General features: G+C 38.3%; 1 protein-coding gene across 10 annotated transcripts in view; it reads right to left on the bottom strand.

Annotated features, from left to right (window-relative positions):
- PDE5A (phosphodiesterase 5A) overlaps window positions 1-23,355 on the bottom strand; it is a 104,838-nt gene that overhangs the window by 16,444 nt on the left and 65,039 nt on the right. For 9 of the 10 annotated variants that reach the window (XM_039722667.1, XM_039722660.1, XM_039722685.1 and 6 more), the window contains 10 exons: window positions 19,845-20,427; window positions 19,069-19,158; window positions 13,392-13,463; window positions 12,236-12,325; window positions 10,908-11,045; window positions 10,390-10,457; window positions 8,190-8,298; window positions 6,399-6,483; window positions 3,814-3,989; window positions 2,371-2,430 (listed from right to left, as the gene is read on the bottom strand). In XM_039722667.1, coding sequence (XP_039578601.1) covers window positions 2,371-2,430; window positions 3,814-3,989; window positions 6,399-6,483; window positions 8,190-8,298; window positions 10,390-10,457; window positions 10,908-11,045; window positions 12,236-12,325; window positions 13,392-13,463; window positions 19,069-19,158; window positions 19,845-20,427 — 1,471 coding nt within the window. The remainder of the gene's footprint in view (window positions 1-2,370; window positions 2,431-3,813; window positions 3,990-6,398; window positions 6,484-8,189; window positions 8,299-10,389; window positions 10,458-10,907; window positions 11,046-12,235; window positions 12,326-13,391; window positions 13,464-19,068; window positions 19,159-19,844; window positions 20,428-23,355) is intronic. The other variant, XM_039722654.1, reaches the window with a different exon arrangement.

Raw genomic sequence — 23,355 nt, 5'->3', positions numbered from 1 at the left:
TATAGAACAAAATTTAGTATAATTTTCTGCAGTAGAATAAAAGGTGGGGTTCTCAGTGCTACTGCTTCAGAGCTGTTTCACTTCAATATGAGTGTGGTCCCAAGAAAATCAGGCAAATCTGAAATGGTGAAGGAAATAAACCTTTGTGTTTATCTTCCTCTTTGTCATTCTAGGGGAAAACATTTCTCCATTGTGGGCAGCTGTCTCCCAGAAGGCTGAGGAAAGGAAAAGGGAGCATTTGTCATCATCTACAACATTAGTACATGTAACATGCAAATCCATAGAATTATGGCTGGCAGCCTCTGTTCCACATCAGTTCGCTGTCCCCTCTCTTGTGTGTCAGAATCAAGAAGTCACAGAAGATTATGAAAAAGAGTATTGACATAGGGAAAAAATGCACCCTTCTTGCACATTTCTTCTGCCAGTAATTCTGTGTCCCTGATTGGATTCATGTGGGATTTCAGCTGTGAACACATGAAAGGCTTGCATGTTCAGTGCTAAATAATGCAACGGTTCAGCAAAGCTACTGACATAATTTTGAAAAACTGCAACTGCATGCTGGGATTTCACAACGAAAGGGGCTGCAAGGACACAGAAGGAGCTCAAAAGGACACCTCATGCCTCACTTCATTCATAATTTATCTTTCCCTTCCTTGATCTCCTACCTTTTACAGCCACAACAGTAAGTTTCATTTCAGCTGAAATATAAAAACCCTGCACTCTATAGCTGTTTATGGTGTTGTTTAACCAGATTAGCTATTTCTTTTTTCACTTAATGAAGCCACTAGAGCCTTCTGCCTCCTGTTTTACAGCACAAAAGTTCATCAGCTATTTTAATTTCAATTTATTGAGCTATGGTTTCTGTAAATACATCGGCAGCAAAAAGAAGGTTATGGAAAATGTGGGACTACTGTGAGGCAACTGTAAAGAGCTTTGCTTTATTTCATCTGCTTTGGATGATAAAACACAGGTTGTAGACAGGACCCAGGCTCAAAGGAGGTGACTGATACAGTAGGGCAGTTCTGTAGTATTTGGAAATGATGATTAAAGTAAAAAAAAATTGACTGCAGCCTATTCCATAAGGCAGATAATTAATAGAATAGAATAGTACCAGTTGGGAGAGCCCTATAAACATCTCCTAGTCCAACTGCCTGATAAGTATCTATTTTCAGATTATTTAGAAGCAAAAGGTATATTCAGAAAAAAATTCAAACTGTTTTGGCCATCTTTATGCAACCATATGAGTGCAAAAAATCAGAACTAAAATTAAAATTTTATGAGTGCAAGTAAAAGACCTGTGCTTGCACTCTGGTATCACCTTAGAGAGTGGTGGCTGACACAGGCCAGCACTGTGCTAGGGAGCTGTGGACACTTAAGCCATGCCAGGGGACACTGGCCCAGTTCTAGGTTTGCTGTGGCACTGTTTCACTGAGCACTAATGGTGGAATCACAAAGATTTCATCACAAGCCCTGAGGAGAAACGTTAAGAGAAGAATTGCACTCTGGTCTTGTCATGGCTCTTTATTGATGAGCAGCAGTGTGGTAGGACTGAGTTCAAAAATCCAAGTGACACCATTCTAAAAATATCCTTTTTCCCACACCTCGTTGTATCGCTTGGCCAGACCAGTCCCATTCTACCCAGCTCATAGTCCCTATGCCTTCCTTCCTCTCCATCCCTCCTGTTTGTTTTTCTGCAGCAGGGGTGATGCTATTTCCCTGGAATAGCTGCTGAAGGCTTGGAGAAAATAAGCACATGCTGTGCTTTGAAATGCACTTGAAATCCTAGCTGTAGTGATTCCTTAGGCAGTGGCTTCTAAACACAGAATTAAACATGAGCAGAACAGGATGCTTCACAGAAAAGCAACTATAAAATTTTTTTTTTAATCATTGCATTAAAAATTCAATACAGAATTTATATGTAAGGCCATAAAGCTGCAGCCATACTTGGGATGTTTGAAAGGTACCAAAGCAGTAAGATATACAGCATTCAGACTTCGCTGCAGAATGGAGAGTTCTCATTTTTAAGTATTCTCATTAAGTATTCCAGAAGTTTTGCTTCTGGAATACTTAATCATTATGAGTTTGATACTGACATTGCACCAGTGACTGTCTTAAACTCCTGAGACAAATCAGTCAGCACAGGTCTGGGTCTCACAGTGCTCTGGCCAGGTTTTTTCTCTCATTGTAGACATTGTAATATTTCCCTTTTATGTGATTCAGCTCAGAAACCCATCAGTATGATATCCACTGTCATTTTCATTTCTGGAACATATGCTTCTGCCCCTTTAGGGATGACATCTGTGTACAGGACTGCTCTTGGTTGTTCTACTAAAGCAATATTTCTAAAGTAATAGTAAAAAATTCAATTACCACTGTTACCTGCAGCTCCCTCGTTTCCTCCTCAGCAGCAGAAGCGTGGTATGAGAGAACCTACGGGAAGAAAAACAGACCTTAGTGCAAACAAAAGAGCCATGTGATAACAAGGTACCTTTCCTAGAGCAGATTTTTCAGCATTTGCTGATGAAATCTTCTGTTCATGCAGGACCCAAGCCAGTTTTAGGGGAGCTCTCTGAATGCATATGAGGAGATATCTGCATCTTCTACAATTCTTCCACAGCACAGAATCTTCTTGAGATAATTGGGCCAAGACAACATAAATAGCTTCTATGAAAGAGCAAAGAACTCTGATTTTCTCTTTGGAAAGTTTTCATGGCCCAATTTCAAAGACAAATAATACAAGAAACAGCTCTTATTATGAGTCTGCCATTATAGCCATAGTAATTCTTTCAAGAGTATATTCAGACATGAAAGAAAACTTTACCCTAACTGAAACTTGGCACACAAGTCTGAAAGACAATGCATTCATTTTAAATTAAAAAAATAAGCTCAGATTTTTAACTATTGGGAACATACGACATGAAAATGTTACAGAGTTTTATTTTTTTGTAAAGAACCCATTTAATGCACTAACCTATAATCTGGCTGGGACTTCCTATAGTATCTATTAAGGTGCTATAGTAGGAGACAGAACTGCTAATTTACCATATAAGCAAATGATTTGGACAATAGTTTTACCAGCTTTTTATTTAACATGACCTAATACAGGTTTATTTGAGAAGGGTAATGTTTCTTTTAGAGGCCACAGGGCACATAATCCCATTTTAGGAGCTCTGCAAACACTCTGTTTACATAATGGATGTTAGGAGATCCAAAGTCTACACATTTTTCACTTTCAGCTTCAAGTTATCACCCGTGAGCAATTCAGTTCTCAGACTAAAGCCCTCTTCAACTGTGAAGTTTAACAGGAACCAATTTAAAGGCTGATGATGACCAGATGATGTTCATCTTGATATGGTTTAATGGAGTCTGAGGAAATTGCTGAGAACCTACAATAATGCTGCTGTTACTCCTCACACTGGTTTGTCTGAAGGACTGAGCCAAAATCATCACAAAATCCCTCAGACAAGAAGAGGAAGCCCCTTAATCTGCCAAACCATTTCCCCCTTCCTACGCAACAGAACACTGTGCTGCCAGCATTCAGCCTCGTGGAGAGGATGAGATGCCTCCAGCTCACCACTAAATCTCAGGAGTGAAGTTAGGACACAATACCAAATTAAAGAGTCTGCTGGCAGAGTCAGAAACAAGCAGAAAATTCCTGAGCAGCTCAACAGTCCAAATGCTGCTCTCCTGAGGGATAACAACCTCTGCTGAGTGTCCCTGTGAGTAGCTGCACTTACATGCAGAACAGAGAGGGTCTGGGGAACATTAGGATCTGTTTGGGACTAATTAAGGACCACCTAGATTTGGGCTCACCTCTAGTGTCACCATCTGTTTGGCCATGGCTCTTTCTACAGCCTCGTACATCTGTGTGTTCTGGATCCCCAGGCCACAAAAGATGACAAATGCTTCCAGGAACTCCTCATCATTTCTGTTGAAAGCCTTGATTTTCCCTGAGTTTTCTTCCATCTTATTCACAAGCTGGCAAACCCCTAGGTCAGGACACAGAAAATAAAGGAAGTAATACAAAGAACATATCACCATCAGCAATTAAGTTTAGGACAGATAAGCCTACAATATAAACCACCAACATGTGTGAATGCTTAGGATTTTGCCTTTTTTTCCCCTCCAAGGGTAGTTTCAATGTACTATAAAATAAACATTAAAATATTATATATATATTGTAAATTCAAAAGTATTTATTAGTATTAGTACACCAAAAATGTAGAGCTTTAGAGACTTGATTGTCCTGTGAAATTCTAGGGTCGTTTTCATGCTAACTTTTATTATTAATACTATTCTAGATTGATTTAATCCCTAAAGACAATTTGTCCTTTGGAGGCTAATTAAGTTTTTGCAACCATGCCAAAAGAACATTTATCAAAGTCAGAACAGTGGTACACAGAGTTTTCACTTCCTCATTTGAGCCAGTACTAGGATTTTTTTCAAGTAAATGAGCTAAACAGGGAATACCCAAGTTGAGGTTCAAAGCTGAAGTACACTCAGCCATTTTTTTGAGGATGTTGTTGAATTACAGCCTCTTGCAAACACTACTGAACTCCTTGAGAAGCATCTGACTGAATTCAGCTTAGGTTCAAACGTGCTGATATTTGCATTTGTTAATTTTCTGTTAAGAATTGTAGGCCTTTCTGCACACATGTCATTGAAGAAGTCTGACAGGTAACTTCTACCACACTTTGCTGCAGTTTAAATCCCTGACACCCCTGTGAGCAGGGGGAAATTCAGAAATACACCTGCCCTTAGTTTTACCTGCTAAGATCAGAATACTATTTGAAGCAGCTGAATTACAGGAATATGTTGTCTTTGGTGATGAGGACTGTCTTAGTGGAGTCCAAATGTTTTCTCACTCCCATGAGCATAAAAGCTGCATTTTCCTGGCCAAGTGCCAAGATAGTCCAGCTGCAAATTAAAAATTCTGAAAAAAGTTACCACGTGTGCATCTTCCCTATTACAGCTGTTAATAAAATTAAGGAAAAAAATGCAGCACCCACAAACTGTGGTTTTAGAAGAATGTTGGCCTCACAAGTTTTGACGTCTAGTGACAAGGCAACCTTGTTCTGTTTCCAAATTGTATTCTGTTTGGGGAACTTTGTATCAGTCTCCTCTAAAGAGACCAAGACCATTATAGCTGTAGCTATTAAATGTAATGGCAGGGTGGGGGTATCTGAATATGGCAAACAGAATTCTGAACTTTTATGGAATGAGATGGAAAGGAATGGATCATTGAATCACATAATCCTGTTAGAAAAAGATTCATTCAAATAAGGAACAAGATTAACTTTTCCTGGGAGAAAAGAAGCTGACTTACAAAACTCTTCAAGGAAAATCCCATGAAACTGACCTTCAGATTTCTGTTTAGTACAGCTTATGACATTATAATTATTTCCATAGCAACTGTGATGTAATGAACACAAGATTAAGACCCAACAGTGAATGTGCCACAAAAATAAATGAATTCTTAAAAGACACAGTATTTGCACATAAATGTCTCAAAAAATAGAGTACTGCAGCAAATATACTGTGTATTACTTAAAACTCCAACCTCTTTCAAAAGCTCCCCAAAGCTCTGAGAGGTCCATTGATTACAAATTAAGGAACTCCAAAGTCTTTCCTTGGGACAGAGTTATAAAATCACAGCAAGATTCTGTAAAGCTTTTACCACATACCTGAGAAATGCATAAGTCAGGAGAATAAACTTTCAGTTTTAACTTCAATAGGAAATCTCAACAGAAAAAAAACCCCACAGATGCAACTGTTTTATCAATAGCTTGCAGCATGGTGAAATATCCCTAATTAAAGCTCTACAGGTCATTTTGGTCTTCTAGGGTTTGTTGCAATATTTAAATAAAGTAGTAAAAGAACTCATGAAAGAAGCTAATAGCAAAAGAAATTTCAGAGAACTCCATTAGAGAAAGATGAGGTTTCTCTTTCTGCCTGAGATGTTAAAAAACAATCTGTCTTCAAAAAAGGGACATCATATTTACCCTATAAATTGGGCCATGCAATTTTGCTATCATTCTCAAAAAAAATATTAAGATCATTAAAAAGTCATTCTTGGAACTCTTAATATTTACTTGCCAAATTTTTTTAAGCTGATGAAATTGGATCCATTCTCCTATCTAAGGATCAGTATATTTTATTTTCTGTTTGCTTGTAGGGCTTACTGATGCCAGGAACAAAGGCTGACACTCATTCTCTACTCTTTGGCAGCTTATTAGGTGAGCAATTTATATTCAAGTTTGCAGTAGACTTATTAGATGAGAACATGATAATTAAGGATCTTCTCTCCTGGCTTGAGACTGCATGTTGCTGTGATTTTACTGTGGAGCACATAAATTTATCTAGGAAACGTAAGGCATTATTTTTGTTACGATACCTACCTATCACTTTATTCTTTTTCCCATTTTTTATTGGTGTACACAGCAAACTCTTTATGTTCCGACTTATATTTTCTGCATTGTCATTCTGTTAAACAAACAGAAAAATACAGTTACAATTTTAAAGGCTGTTTTTCAGGTGGCTGAAGTGAAAAAGCTGTAGAGCTGGGCTCTACCACTACTCTTGGCTTACATCTTCCTTCAAAAAACAACCAGGTGATCAACAAATATGCCCACAAATAGCAGGCAGGAAAAGTACTACAGATGGGTCAGCATTCTGCATCTTCCCAGGACTTCACAGCATGTCCCGTGCTCCAACAGAAGGAGATGAATTTATTTGGGGAGTGGAAGGATAGAACAGAGATAATGCCTCCTTTTCAAACACCTGGGGAGAAGAGGCCACAGCTCTGCTCTGACTGCCCAGGAATAATGCAGCAGCTGTTTAGAAATACGTTTGGTCTAACCTCTGATTCTGTTGGTGTGTGTGGCACCAACAGAAATGGGCACACGCTAATATTTCTGATCAAAAGGTTATCTTTTGTTTTTCTGTATTGTTGCCTTGTGCTGTGCTGCTGTGCAAGGACTATAGAGATTATCTTGGCAGGATTTTCATGAGGTGAGTAAGCGTGCTGTTGAAATGTCCTCCAAAGAAAGAGGCAAGCCAAGGTTTCTAGGGCACTGGCAACACCTGGGATTTCCCTCATGTCAGGGTGCATCAGCTTTCAAAACATTTATCCTACTGCCCTGCTCCTGCAGTAGTGCAAGTGCAGTCTCTGTGTTGCTGAAAAACATTTCCAGATTCCTTCTAAAAGCACTATTGCCTTCTTTTTATGGGTTTCTTTTACATACATAAGGTGAATTCCAGGAGAAAGAAAAGAGTCAAAATAACTCTAACCCTACTGGACAGCCTGTTTCCAACAAACAGTTGTTTGGATGATTCTCAAGGTATTAATTTTAAGTGTCTTCAAAATCATCACCTCTTCATTAATCTATAAAGTATATCCATGGGATCCTGTCTGCACTTCTAGTCCTGCTGTTAACACAGGGTTAGTCTGAGAACTCAATTCCTGTGTTGCTCAATCCATCACAGAAACCCACTCCAGAACATCCAAGAAACCTTGCACAGGAAAAGAAGGGGAGACAACCCAGCTCCCCACCATGAGCCTGCCCCTTCTTTCCACTTACTGGAACAATCACACTGAGCACTGTCTTTTCTCAAAATTTTGTTGCGTATCTCAGGACAAATTTTGGTAAAAAGCTATCTGCTGGACCATAGTAGCCCCTCTCCTTCTCATTACCCCCTTGCTAACAGGCTTAACCATAATAGTAAGAGCAGACATATTTCTAATTTCTGCATTGAAAATATGGGAAAACACATAATTAAAAGTTTGCTTTTTGCTGGTGATGACCATGAAGGAAACCTGACTGGAACCTGAGCCTTGCCAAGTGACCTTCCCTCCTCACTCTCTAGTATCCTTGTGCTTAGTCATCCACTGCATCACCAGCTCACACTTCAGGAAGTGTTGGGCAAAAGCTCCCAAACTAAAATGAAGTTGATCCATCTCCACTGCAGCAAAGAAGTTGCATCTGTAGCATTAATCTGTGCCAGAACAAGAAGGGAAAGGAAAGGATAAAAGGGAAGGAACTTCTGGGAGCCTCCCAACACTGGTGTGTTTACATTGTTTTAACTGGGGTCACCTTGACAGAAATAAGGGGAAATCAAAAAAGGTTTAAAAGTTAAACAGAGAAACATTTCCCATTTCTGAATTTCAGCCCTAAGCTTATTTTACTTACTGTCCATGGAAATCTTCTGTCTTTGCAGACATCTGGGATGTTGAGTGGCTCCATCGTATTCTTGACATACTGAGCATACATGTAATTGATTTTGTTTGTGTCATAGTCCCTGAAGGATACAACATTATTATTATTATTATGTCCTTTGAATAAAAGTGAGTAATTTCCTTATGCCAAGCAGGTAATAGGAATATCTTTCCCATATGAGAGAAGGATATATGGATACAACCAAAAGATCTATAATGGAGTTGAGTTCAAATCCTGTATCCTAATCCAGCTGTCATCACAAAATACAGCATGTATTGGTGCATGCTTTCCACCATTTCTTTAATGTTCAACAACATTAACACTGAACATCAAACTGAAGAAATAAACAATTCCCTCAGTTTACACAGATGAAGGATAAAGAATGGACAGCTGAGTTTATACAGAAATAAACAGAACTATTTGAAAACAAACTGCATGCACAAATCTAGTAGGCCTGAAAAACAAATACTGGATGAAATTCACATATTAGTTCAAGAGAGTGCAGTAGGTATCACTTGTGAATTTTCTGCTGCTAAGTTAATTTCCAATTTGTTCTAAAAGTAAAGAGACAATCAGTCACAGGTTTTGTTACTGAAATAAACTGTCTTTTCCAAATCAGGACAAAGTATCTTTACAGAATCAGTCATCTTCACTTTTTTAGCCACAATTTATTTAAGGTATTTTAATTCTCTTAGACCCTTTGCCTTCCTTGGAGGAGGGCATATATCCCACTTATAAACCTATTCCCATCAAGCTCCTGTAGTGTGTCCCTCCAACATTAGACTTGACTTTCATTACCTGCCTGGTGTAAGGATCTTCCAGGGCTAGAGAAGAGGAATTATTCTTTTGTTATTTCACACATACAAGGCAATGCCCCACAATTCTGGAAAAACAGTCTGATTTGGGGCTTGATTCAGTGTCCTTGATTGCATAACAAGCCTGAAATGTTACATTATGTAAAGTGATCTTTCCCATCTAATTCACGTCATTATATTTCTGCTCTTGCCTGAAATGGTGCCCTTCGAGCACAGCAGAAGTTGTAACTGCAGTGGTTGGCTCCCAGTGCAGTCCTAGGCATTTAGTTGTGCTGTCTCATGAACAAGAGTCTGATAGGCAACTAAGCCTCCAAGATCCCTCTTCCCTGTCAGGTATGAGAAATAAGTTCCTGGCAGCCCATGCAAGCGGTAAATAACATTTTAAGTCCATTAACTAGTCACCATAAAAGGGATAGTTAGGAGGAAGGCTCCCTTCTTATGGAGTAGAGAACTAAAGAGGAATTTTCTTTGTCACCTGTGATCTTACCAGGCCATTATACCTCTGTACTTTCTGGTTGAACACTAAGACTAACACAGCTGAACAGCTTTTAGTTGCTCAAGTCACACACTTTGGACATCATTCTCTAATATAGGGAATTAAACTTAATATCATAAATATTTACTGCAAAACAACATCAAAGGGGCTCAAAATCTGTTTCCTCCCTGCACAAAATATCTGCAGTAGAGTGTTTTATATACTGTGTCTCTTTCTGACAGTATTTGAAATAACTGTTTTTGGTGACAGAGACAGTAATTTTTAAACTTCAATAGAGAGGTTCAGGCTAACTTTGGGAACTATTTTATCTGAGTATTTTAATTGAGCTCTTTATCTCTTTTTTTTCCTCCCACTTGAACTCCTTAGTGGTTTCCCAAAGATGAGTCAGAGTTAGAACTTTAGGACTCCAGTCTTGATTTAGACAGACATATTCTTTGAGTCATCTTCCTTATCTATGAGTTGAGGATAGTGATTAAAATAATTGATTAAAAGTACTATTTTGGTTATTGTCTACTAATTTGCATATGTCTCCTTTATAACATAGTCATCCACACAGATTTCTTTGAAATCAGTTTTAGAGGAGCTCCTCTGTGCATTTCCATAGCTTAGCCTTGAAATACAAATATGTTCTTAGACTGGCAAAGTGAATTGATCAAGCCCTACTCCTGCTCTGCTAAGTAGGGCCTTTTTAAGGCAAGAGACTTGGTCTATGCCCACTTCAGGGGAAAAGGTGCTCTATAAAAATAGGAGTAATACATGGGATCCAGCAGAAATAAGTCTGTTATTATGAAAAGAATATTAAAAGCATAAATTCCTTCAGAATTCTCCTAGGATGCACAAAAGTCAGAATTAATTGGTTTACCTCTTCAGATTTTCAGCTGAATCCTCTAATTCCTCAGATTCCATGTGAAAGACACTAGAAAATGTATCCTGGAATATCAAGAGGATGCTTGAATATACAGGTGTATAAGGTTGTCATTATTTAGAACGGTATTACTCATTAAAACCTTGTTGCAGTTATCAAGGCCTATTCTGTGCTACAGACAAGTGTAAAATTTAGCTTCATTCCACGTCTGTCATCAAGCACACTGGATCCTACCATAAGAGTATCTTTTGATACAACTTTAAGTACCACTGAAGTGTCTTGATCTAGTCATGACCCAGAGAAGAAATAAAGCCATGCCAAATTTCTATGTCAGAACAGAAATTCTACAATTGCACAAAGGCCAGAACCTCTCATGTCAACACCCAACCCGAGCCAATGCCATGAAAGAAAAGATAGAAAACGAAATGACAACAGAACATATGAGAACAGAGGGAAGCCAACCCCATTCCCAGGGAATAAACACTTCTGCCTTCAGACAGAATAAACATACTCACTGGACAATCTTCATCCACTATGAAGATGGTACACCTCTGCACCTGCATGAAGGATATTATAGTGGCTGCTATCTTCTTCAGGATCACCTCCAAAGACTGCTGCTCTTCAAAAATCAGGCTGGCAAGGTCAAGCAGCACCTGAAGAAAAGGTCATTTGTGAGGGTTTGACTAGTTGTGATTTATGCAATAATTTTTGTTACTGATGTCTTGGAGTCTTCTCCTCTCCCTTGAATCAGGGAAGCCAATGTTTATGTCTGTGACCAGAAGTAAGTTTTGGCTTTCACAGGTTGCAAGGTAACAGTCAGTATTAGCCAGTTTTTATGGAAGAATTAAATAGCACAATAAGCTGTCTGATGTTTTCATTCATTCAGAGAAGCAGAATAGATTTAGGCATTAATAGGTCAAATGAAACCATTTCAAAATTAAATCCAGACAACACAGTTACTGTCCTTAGGAAACCTGTTTTCCTATGGCTCATGTGTGCATTTTCAAACCAGTGATATTTACATTTTCTAAGACTTCTGAACACAGTTGTTCTTGGTTGTAATTCTAACAGCTCCTAATTAACTCATTTGGTGAAACATCATTTAGATACAGTCTGCTGTATTTCAAAGCTGCTGTTGAAAGACTTAGCTGCTCGTATTTTTTTTCCTCTCAAGAAACATGAAGGCGTTTAATAAATGATCCAAATTTGTACCAATTTACAAACACTGATAGTCAGTTGGAAATTCAGACCTTCCAGGAAAATTTTAAAAGAACTGCTGTCTAGTCTTTTCTCTGAAACATCTCATTATACAGGGCAAGCATATTCACCCATAAAGGCCATGGCACTAATAACCCATCAAAACCAAGTTGGCAGCAAAGCAGAGCTATAGCAATCAGAAGAAAATTCAGTTTTCCATTTGATCATTACTGAAAATATGCTTAGTGACTGTTATACTGGTAACAGCCTAAAGGAACAGTCTCTATGCCCTCTGCTATTCCACAGGGCTATTCCTGCCCGTAATTTCTAGAGTCTGACACCTCTGGTTGTTTAACACACATGGTGAGCCACAGAGTAATTGCAGGCAGTATCAAGTATGTTAACATGGAATGAAATTTCTGACATATGGCTCCACCTGCTTCCCCTAGACAGGCCATTTCTCACAACCCAGGCCAGAATGTGCCCAGCCTCTTCCCTGTGCTGCTTGTGAGAGCTTTATCAGAACCACACAGCATTTAAAAGCAGCCAAGGAATAACTGCCACATGAGAAACAGAAAGAGGAGGTGCTGATTCCATGCAAACCCTCCTGATTTCTGTGTCCCTAGGACAAACCTGCTGCCCGTACCTGATTGCGCCTGTTCTCAAGCAGAGACGTCTCGTACAACTGAGCGTTGTGAAGAACAATTCCACAAAATGCCAAATATGCCGCAAAATCCTGGAGACAAATGAACATCGACAACTCTCTGAGATAATGTCCCACAGCATCTGAACTTTATTCAAAGATAAGCTACTGCAACATCTTGTTTTCACTCTGAAGTATTAATTGATATTTTTGTTGGTTTTGGCAACCACACGTTCAGGATCTGGGTTTTTTTTTCAGCTACTCCTAATTTCTTATTTCCTCAAGAATCTCTTCTCCTTTTATTTCGCTAAAATCTGAAGATCATTATCTTGGTATGAGTAGGGTTCATCTGAAAAGCAGCTTCAAGGAAAAAAAAATTGTGCAGCAATGCATATTTCAGCTAGAAAAACTGACCACAGACAACCAGCCCTTCTGAGGGAACTGAGTCTCTTGGGAAGTGAAATAAAGATTTGCTAACATAGCAAACCCACAGCCAACATAGCAAAACCCCAGTTTTTTCCTCATTCAGGATGGGATTAATTCTGATATCCTACAAATACTCAGTGTACATTTTATTTTAAAGGGGAAGTTTTCAAAGAGAAAGAATGAATTCTGATTCTTTTATTGCTGATTGTTAAGTCAACTTCTTCAGCCTGAGCACAGCCTGGATTTTGCCCCACCAATCTGAATATGAAGTCTGGAAATTTTTGGAAAGTAACTGCACTGGGAGAATTAGGAATCCATTATGTTGTCTACTCTCCTGATTCTCTCATATATGCATAATGTATCTGAAGGCTTTTCTTTTCCTGAAAATTCTATACTGAGAAGTGACATGATATTTAAAAGAGAATCACTCCACAAATTTCATTATTCATATTGTGTTTGATGGGCTTGCCTGGAGAGTTAAAACCAAGTAACTAAAAATTATGTCAATTGAAATTTATGAAAGTGTTTTACAATGCATTCCAGTAGAGTAAGCCTGTTTTTCAGAGATATATGACATGGTGATCTAGAAGTTAAATTACTTCACATCCACATTTCTCATGGCCTCATAAAGAAAAAAAATTGCAATATTCCTAGGAATGTTTCTGAGCAGGAGGAAAATTAAAAATATATCCATCCCCCTTCCCCATAAAAACAGAAGAGACAGCTTTTATACCTTTTCATCTTGTTCAGTGAAAGTGCCACCAATTCCAGATTTCTTGTTGATTGCTTGAGCCACACCAACAACCTAGTGTATTCAAAATGGAGAAATCAGCTAATTTTTAGGGGTATGTCACTGGATTCCATTTCTAGGCATATTTATATAAGATAATAAATGATCATTACAGGTATTTACTTGGTTCACCATTAAATCAAAATGTTTCTCTCTCATGCAGAAACATTTCCTAGATTACAGGATTTTAAGATCTTACCCTTTTCCCTAATATAATTCTGTGTTTCCATTCCTTTTGAGACAAGGTATTATTAATCTGACAAAGTATAATGCAAAACTTTTACATATTTTCAGATTTTTTAGCATGATTACAACAACTGATAGAAAAAGCTGCAAAGAACTTCCTTTTTTTGAAGTGTAATTAGTGTAAAACCAATGCAAAATGCTAATGATCAGGTTTTTTTCATCTTGCTTTTTTAGGACAAACTGAAGGAAAACTGTGTGGTAAGCATGTTTAAAAAGTTATATTTAACCGTGTAACTTAACAACATTGTAAAGTTGTAACTGCTAAACTGATGGAAGACATGTGGTTTTATTTTTCTAATGGAAAAGAAGACAATTTACTATCTCTTAGCCCAGCATTCCCAAAATACTGATGCTGTAAGTGAGGCCATTGTTCTTTAACATGAATCACTGCCAACTGTGGGCTCAAAAATGTCTGTCTGAAATAAAGCTCAACTGTCAGCTCCATTCCATACAACCCCATTTTTCCCACAGTCAGCCTCTTACTTCAGTGAGGAATATTTCTCATCCAGTGGACTTCCTTTCTGTAATAACAGTGTACCACCAGCCCGTATGCTCCTCTGGCAGACTTTGAATGAAAGTTATTATGCTTTTATGTTCACCTACATGTGCAGAGGTTAATGCTTAGATCTCTTCTCATGCCACTGTCTCTCCTGGGTGCTGATTTAATTTTTTTTTTTTTCAGTTTTGATCTGGCATGAGCTAAGACAACTTTAACAAGGCCAGAGGCTTTTCACCCAAAAGGTGAGTGCTTTCATGTTGGTTGTTTAAATACATCCCCTCCATGAAAGGCAAGTCTGCAATGCTTAAAAAAAAAAGCTACAAGAAAACAGTAAAAGGACCATATTAACACAGAAAAAAAGGCTATTTAGGCTCCTTTCATCAGCATTCCAGGTTTCAGATACATTAACAAAGGCAGGTATTCCAAGAGCCAGTTTTAGATCTTTGATAAGGTCTTTCAATACAGGATTTTAACTGAAGGGGGAGGATGTAAGGAGGAGAATAAACCCGCTAAAAATTCATGTTGACTTGATTACTATGAAAATTTTGTGCATATGCAAACCCTTCTCTTTTTAGTTGCTGTTTCAGTGGCATTCTAAGCTTCCAGACAACTGTGTTGTGCCCATTTCTTTTTCATACAAAATGAACAGTTTTAAAAATTAAACTGACCCAAATTCTGGCTTCATTTATGTCAGTTAAAATTTCAGTGCACTTTTCAGAATTCCATAGAATATGGTGCAGAGACAGTAATGAGAAAAACTTCAGAGGGGCATTTTTTAGCCATTGGAGTCTTGACTGTAACCAGGTAATTAGGAGAAGATGTGGGAAACTAGAGAGGATCTGCTCCTGTTACTAAAGTAATTATGTAATTAGGACAAAAGTCAATCATGTGGTAGCATTTGGGGCCATGGAGAGCATACGCGTGTATTTTAGAGAATACTAAGCACAGTATGAAACCCAAATCCTCATTCTTTAAACTTATTCTAAACAAGTCACAAATAATAGGCCTGATCTGGTCTCCAGCTTTTAATAAATTTAATAAATCCTGATCCACATTACAAGGAGAGATTTCTTCTAATTATCAGATAACTACATTTTTACTGTTTTCTTGCAATAGCTGCGTCCTGCCTCTAAAAGAAGCAGGCTACCTTGAGTGCCCAGTAGGTGACAACTGATGACTTCAATGCTGAAGACTGTGCTCTGGATTTTATATGGATAGTTTCAGGCTGCAATTTTTTGCACATTAAAATTACAGGCCTAACTCTGTGAAAGCTGTTCCAGCTCTAAAGACAGCTGGTACCTTTTTCAGTAGGTTCTTACTTAAGCTGACTTCTAATGTAATTAATATTGCTTCTTAAGGAGATATATCTTTTATTTGCTTTGCTGGCACGTGAAGGAAAATTACATTAAAGCCAAAGAACAGTAACAGAAATGGGAAACCTGACACTTGATAGGAGAACATACCCACTACAGAAGACAAAGTAGTGTTGATTTTACTTTGCTGTCCTGATCTTGTAGAGGTTGGATTCAAGCTTATAAAATTGTCCTGCAGTGACAGAACTGTATTTACAGATTTTCATTTTTTATCAACAAAAACTTCACATCCCTTTCTATCGTTCATGTCAGCAGCAGCTTCCACGCTTTGCAACAGTCTAGCTACCATAGTGTATGTCTCAGCATAAGAGCTGAAAATCCATTGAAGAAGCAAATTACTGACCTCCATAATCCTGCAGCAAGACTGCTGCTGGAACTGATTTCCTTTAAAATCAGCTTGGCTAGGCCTGCTCTATCCTGCAATGATTGGGATGTGATATCTGAAGGGTTCACTGGGGGAGAAAATAACTTAGCTGGCTAAAGGTGACATACCCAGTCCCATTTTACACCATAAAATTCAACAGGGGATTTTCAAAGGCTGTTGTAAGTAGCAGCATCCCTGATTTGTTGGGACGAGCTTTCCAGTGACAGGAGATAGGGCCCAGTGAAGAACAAACCAAACAACTGAGTAAACATTGCCAGAAAAAAACCCCAACATTTCCCTAGCCAGCTACTAGGAAATTCAATCTTACACACTCACAGCTTGGGAGAAATGTCTCAGTTAATTCACCTAAAAGCTCCATATGAGAAAATCCTACTGATTTTTAGTAGAAATTAAACTGAGATTTCCTTTTATGAAAATTACTATGCCCAGCTCAAGGCAAAAAAAAAAAAAAAAGAGAAAGAAAAGCAGCACTAATAGAAAATTATGTTACTCCTGGAGATGTTGTATGGTAGCTGTGGTGGCTGTGTGCTTCAAAAACCATCCATTCTCCAGGTATCCCAAACCTACTGGAGAGCTCCACGAGTTGGTTTAAGTTGAGGAGTGGAGTAAGGATGTGTATTCCCTATCCAATCCTGTCAAAATGACTGTTTGTTTACAAGTGTCTACAAAACTGTATCAAAGGTAAAGTCCTCTTACTGCACTACAATGTATCTCATTCTTACTTATTCTTGGGTCCTTTTCATGAGCTCTTCTGTGAATCAAATTGTTTTCATTTATGGAATTTCTTACTAGCTGTTATTTTTAAATGAGACTTTGGTTTCTCACATGCCTCATGGAAATATAGGCAAATGTGAAAAACATCTACTGGAAAAATCTCCGTACTTTAGCAGGCCCAGAGGATTTAGTAATCAGCATGAGATTTTCCTCCTCTCAATTACTGACTCTTTTGTTTAAAAAAAAATAGCACTAATACTAAACAAACAAACAGAAAGCCCCAGTTGCTCCTCTTTCTCAGTATTTATTTTTGGATGTCTTCCAGAATCATCTTTTAACTGTAATTGCTGACATCCTGGGCTAAGGCAGCATTCACAAGCCTCAATATTTCTAGAGGGGCTTTGGGGATTTTTAAATTTTATCTATTTATTATTTTAACAGGGAGGAGCCAGTATTCTGGTTTTGTTGTTTGGGGGAATTTTAAACAGAAAAAGCAGCAGGATACAAATCGAAAATTAAGGACTGATTCACTGACTCCAGTGTCTCTCCAAAAACATGTCAGTCATTTGTTACAGCGAGAATGAGAAAAACCTTCTGGCAGAGACTGTAAAACTCTGAAAAAAATTAGTAACTGCCATCCTTTCCTGTAAGAAATATTAGTTTAACACCTTCAGGTTATTGCTTGTGAGTATAAGACTCCTCAAACTTCAGGTTGGCTGAACTCGTCAAAATAAACAAATTCCCGCTTCATTTCCGCTTGCTGATGCACTCAGGAGGAGGAAGCTGGCCGAAGACACGGCCCATTGCAGGTTTATTCAGCCCTTAAGTCATGGTGGGCTGGACAAACAGACTGCAGCTCTCATTCCTTCCCCACCCACCACCAGCACCTGGTGAGAAGTGAGCACTTCCACGCTCCCCAGCCAGCAAGGCTTTATAGCACATTTCTGTAGCCACTTCTGTGGGGCATACCATCTTTTTCCATTTGGCAAAAAGAAAATGGCGTGTCTTGGGTGAAATTGGAAGCTTTGTATCAGCCTGACATGGACTACTAATCCCTAACAGTTCTTCACATGGCATTTGCTTTGTTCATCTCCTGGCCCAGGGCCAGCAGTGACTGCAGCCAGGTAGAAAGGGGAAGACTTTTAAGCAGGAATGGGAGTAGGAAAGGATCAAGTGCTGTCCTTGGAAGAACAGAACAAAGTAATTTAAGCTGAAATTTGCAGTATGTGAAGAAAGGAAATACTGGCTGATCATCTGGGTCAGCTAGAATAATATTCAATAAACAAGTTAATGCAGGAGTTTAATAAATTCATTTAATTAAAAAAAGGTTCAGTGCAGTATAAGTCAAGGTGACACTCTAGAAGAGGAGTGAAAGATGGAAGTGCAGAAAAAAAGAAGGTATGATGTCTTCAAATCAATCTTGGCAACATTTCTTTTTGGGAGCTTGAGCTTTCTGGAAGCAAACTGTGAGCACTCTGAAAAATAAATGAATTCCAGGAGAGAAAAATCTCCATTTCAAAGCTCTGACACACTGTGTGGAGAGCCTTACATTTTATGAGTATTCTAGAACTGGTGATGTGGCTAAAGGCCACTACAGTCAGGATCAAAGAAAACCCAACCATACTTTCCTTACTCTGCAAGAGTGCATCTCCTCTTTTCCCCATTCACTGGCTTTCACGGACTTCACTGAATTCACTCTTCAAATACTCAGGGCAAGAAGGTGTTGTTAGCCCATAATAAGAATTCTCCCTACTGCAATAGCATGAGACAGGATGAGAGAGCTCCCATGAGAAGCAGCATGGACAGGAAATATGGGCAGGAGTTCAGTGAGTGGATTCACATTGTTTCAAATTAGGAGTGATTTAAGTTGTGACTTGGGATGATTTTTCTGAATCACATTGACACCGTGTGTTTTTCAATGCCTGATGTCAGGCACTTAGCTCATAAGTAATAAATTAGGAACCATGTTGAGTTAAGAGAGTGTAAAAATAATCAGGTTTTTAGAAAATGATAAAATGCAGTTTGTGCCCTCTGAATTAAGCAATATAAATACAAGCTAAGCTGAAGTACAGTAACTTAATCACAATTTGAGATAGACCAGTAAGTGTGCAGAGAACTTTAATGCTGACAGATACTGAGTACAGGAAGCAGGAACAGCATTTCTGGAGTTAAATACATATATTCTACTGCTGCATTTGAGATTAAACTCTTCCTGACAGTTCCCTTGTGCTTACATTACTCAACTAGATAAGACAACATTGCAGTCTAAACAAACATGAGCAGTCTTGCTAAAAAAAAATAAATAAATGGTTGGAAGATGGTGACTTCCAGCTAATGAAAGTTGAAAGCATCAGCATGACTGGAAATAGTATTACGTGAAATGATCCCAATACTGCAACTTACCTCTTCCCTGTGATTTTTTATTGGCATACAGAGAATGCTCTGAGTCTTATACCCTGTGATCTGGTCAACTTCTGCATTGAATCTTGGATCCTGATACAAGAAAAAAGGCAATTATTAGACCACTAGCCTAAAGACCAGTTCTTTTTCTTACTTGGTTTATGGATTAAGAAAAGTTTAATATTTTATTTGACTGTTATCCAGGATAATAAAAGCTCCATTACCAGCCAATAATTATATAAAGTTGTTCCTATCAGTGTGTTAACAACAGAAAAGCATTTGTGTGGAACATGAGTGCCGATAGATTAAGACCACTGCTATAAAGAACAAAAAAACCCAAACCCTAGGAGAAGCCTTGTTTTTGAGCCTAAACCATCATTACAATAAATGTGTTCATGGATTAACCACCCCTAGTTTACCTTTTATCATCAAGAAGAAATTACAGAAGTAAACTGAAAGATCTGTGCCCACAGAGGAACTCAGTTTCGTAAATGCAGTTTGTGGTTTTGCTTTTGTCAGAGATTACTGAAGTGAATAAATGAAAGAAGCATTGAACTCTGAATAATCACCTCAATAGAACTCTGATTTTTTTTGTCCTAGCTTGATGTTTCTGTGTGCACATGTATCTATAATACATGTATTATAACCGAAATCAGTGTCAAGTTTGCATCTTGACCTCTGAGTCAATGCAGGCACTAAAATGGCAATATTCCAGCAGGTGATAATGTGGTAGTTTCTTCTTTTTCAAGAATTGCTGAAGACAAATTTCCTTGGCTTACCTCATAGGCATTCTTGATGTTGAGAGGCTGCCCTATGGCTGCCACATGACCCACAATGCCCTTGTTCCACTCCAGGCGAATGCAGTTGTTGGAAGCTTCTTCCAGGGTGGATCCTTCTGCCACATCAAACAGCCTGCTCACGAGGAACTTCTCGTTGGAGCTGTCCTCACACACCAGGAACAGGGAGTAGCGATCGGCTGCGATCAGCTCATGGATGTGTAGGAAGATCTTGTGGCAAAGCGCTGTGACATCTAAGTGACTAGAAATATCTTTGACAAGTTCTAATAGTCTCGAGCACTGATCCCCTGCACTGGTCTCAATCCTTGGAGATGGCAGAGGCATCTGTTCCTTCTTGTCAGAGCCAGAGAGGAAGCTCACTGCTCCTACCGAGTCCTTGACAAAAATAGGCCTTAAGGGTCTGTCAAATTCAGAAGCGGAGATTTTCCTTGCTGGCGTCCCAGAGTTGGTGGTCTCAGCACAGGCAGGCTGGTGACAGGCACAGGCTTCACTCTGGGACTTGGTTCCCTCCTTGCAGACTGGGATGGTGTGAACTCTCTCAGCAAACCATGCATTAACCATTTCTCTGTAAAACCAAACCAAAAATACAGCGAATGACGTGAATTGAAAATCCACTAGCACATATTGGAAGCTGACACTGTGAGAGGATAACTAAACCTTTTCATACAGAGGATACTAATGCACCTTTAGACTCCTCTATATCAATATTCTCCAATTTTATGCAGCACTTAGCCCAGATTAAGCAGTAACATTTTCTGCCCCATAAAAAAGAAGCTATTTTTGCCTAGAGGAAATACCTGAATAGGGCAGAGGAGGGCCACTTCTGCTGTGGCTTTCAGACTACAGATCAGAAGTTTGCACCATCATTTTGTGACTGAAAAGTTCCAGTCCTTTCTATTCCTAAGATTTGGATTTCTGTATAAAGACATATATATATTCATTTGAAAACAAAACTTTCTATTTCTAAGCTCTAAAAAGATAATTTAGAACTTTAATTCTCCCAGTCAATCACCTGCAGTCCTCCCTATTTTTTCTGTTGCCAATATACTGTTTGTAACTTAAATTCCCTGCCCTCCAAGTTAATAAAAAAATGCTGGTTGGACTGAAAGCATAAAAGTCTTGCTTAAAAACCATCAAAGAAACATGCATATTACCAGTGCAATCCCCTTCAAAATAAGGAAAGAGCAGACTGTTTTCATGCAGCTCTCCTATTTCCTTTCCTTGCAGATGACACTCATTGTCTAACTGAACCCCACATACTGAATTACTCTAAAACTGTATTTTTAAGAGTTCACCAAACAAAAAATGCCATGCATCTCTAGTATTTAACCATGCTTCTCAAATTAACTTAGTACTAGAAAGTCAACCCTAATAATGTCCTCACTAATGTCCATTCTTTTGTCACTGTATCATTTTCTTGTCCATAATCTAAAGGGGTTTTTCTTTCAGTTTATTTTTGTCTTTTGTTTGGTTGGGTATTTTTAAATACAAGGCTTTTTATTTTATTTGCTCAGTGTTGAGGATTCCTCACAGCACATGCCCTACTCTCAGAAGAAATGGGTTTTTGCTGTATTACATAACATATGAGCCTAGGAACAGCAAAAATCCTATTAACAAGTCTGATCTTTTGGAAACCTTTCATGGTGGTCATGTTTTAAATTTGGGATATTTTTTATTTGCTCAGCAGACCACAGGAATTCTGAGAGTGAAGCTGAATGAAGCCATGGAACAGAGTCAGGTTAGTCAGCCGCTGATCAGTTACACGCATCAGTGTACGTTACATATGAAAAGCACTGTACAATAGTCTTATTTCCCTCAGAGCACACCTTTATCTCTGCTGTAAGCTGCAATACTGCAAGCACAATTGACCCCTAACTCAAAGCAAAGCGATCAATTAAAATCTAAAGTCAAACAATATTTTTAATAGCAAGCCGTCCACAAAAGGAAACTCATTTGATGTGTTAGAAGGCTTGAAAGAGTTTCTTCAATCACATATCATTCAGAGACCTCAACTGTATGAAAACAAAATGCTATTAAAATTTTTTAAAATAAATGCTATAAAAATTGAATTATTAAAAATCAATGATCCTCCTTTATTAAAGCAGTGATACCTATTTTTTATGCAGTAACCTTATCCAAGTGTTTCTTGCAGTGAAGCAAAGAACAACTAATATATTATAAGAAATTTGACTTCAACAGTATTAATTTCCATTACTTAAACAGGATAAACATTAAATGTGAGAACTGTGACCATTCATTACTGCAATGCATAATACAATTTGCATAGGACAGTGTCACATGTGTAAAAGTTGTTCCACTGAGTCAAAATAAGAATCTAGCATTTGGTTACACTTGGAATTCTCATTTATTAGGCTGAATGAGAAAGAATGAAGATTTTCAATTAAAATGACCAAAAATATCCTTAAGAAAATGAAAAAGCTAAAGATACCAAAATCTGTATGTAAATACAGTACAACCTCTAAAATCAGTGCTGCTAACTCCTGTTAGCAGATGTGTTATATAAGAGTCCTTTTTGTTTTACTGTGATGTCCTCAAAATAAAAAATAACCTGGAAATTTTAGCTTCTCCAAAACAAAACTATCATCCAGCATTAAGGCTGCAGAAAAGAACCTGCAAATGCCAGCTGGAGGCATTTAAACCTCAGACATAAGAAGGTAGGTGTAGGTATAGAAAAATTGATAGTTTTAAAGAAGATTGCTGACTTGACCCAGATTCACGTGTGCACTGACTCCGTTTCTGAGCACTGAGGATGGACATTAATGGAAGGTAAGATTGAAAAGTAGCAGTAATGACACAGTGCCAGATGGAGGGTGTTCTCCAAAAACTGATGAGGCTCAGAAGCTGTGTAATTGAAAATGCACATGTTTGAAGGCATGTTTGGAAATGAACCTGTGCTGTTGTTGGGAAACTGCAATTTGCAGAGCAATCTGATTCACTGCCTACTTACTCCTGAGGAAAGTACAATATAAAAAAAAATTATCCTTTTCCCTTCTCCTGATTTACACTGAATTTACATACACAGATGCGTTGATATAAGATGCAAGGCAGAGAAAGAATCCATCACCCTTCATGCATAAAGAAAAAACTACAGCAGAAATTTGATTTATCAGTAGAAACCTGTCATTTTATTTATTCTGCAGTGTTGTGTTATGATTTTCCCAGGCCTCAATGATGTAGCAATAGCAATCAGTAAGAACAATGTACTCTGAATGCTAATACCTGGTCTTAAACTGTGGCTGTGAAATCACTGATTTTTTACCCTCTCGCCTCTTCACTGTGTAAAATAACCTCCATTTCTTATGGAGGTTATTGAGGGACGTGGAACACAGCTGTAAAACCTTTCACATGAAAGGAATTATGTTTAACAAGAACTGACTACTTGTTGGGTATCAGCACTGTTTATGAAGCACTTAACATTGAACAGAACTATATGTGGAGCTGCATAATTATGAGTAACATATTCCTGTCCTTT

The sequence above is a fragment of the Passer montanus genome, unplaced genomic scaffold, assembly GCF_014805655.1.
Source record: "Passer montanus isolate IOZ18808 unplaced genomic scaffold, ASM1480565v1 scaffold108, whole genome shotgun sequence".
Lineage (NCBI taxonomy): Eukaryota > Metazoa > Chordata > Aves > Passeriformes > Passeridae > Passer > Passer montanus.
Note: the sequence above shows the minus strand (reverse complement) of the source record. Positions and strands in the feature narration are given on the sequence as shown.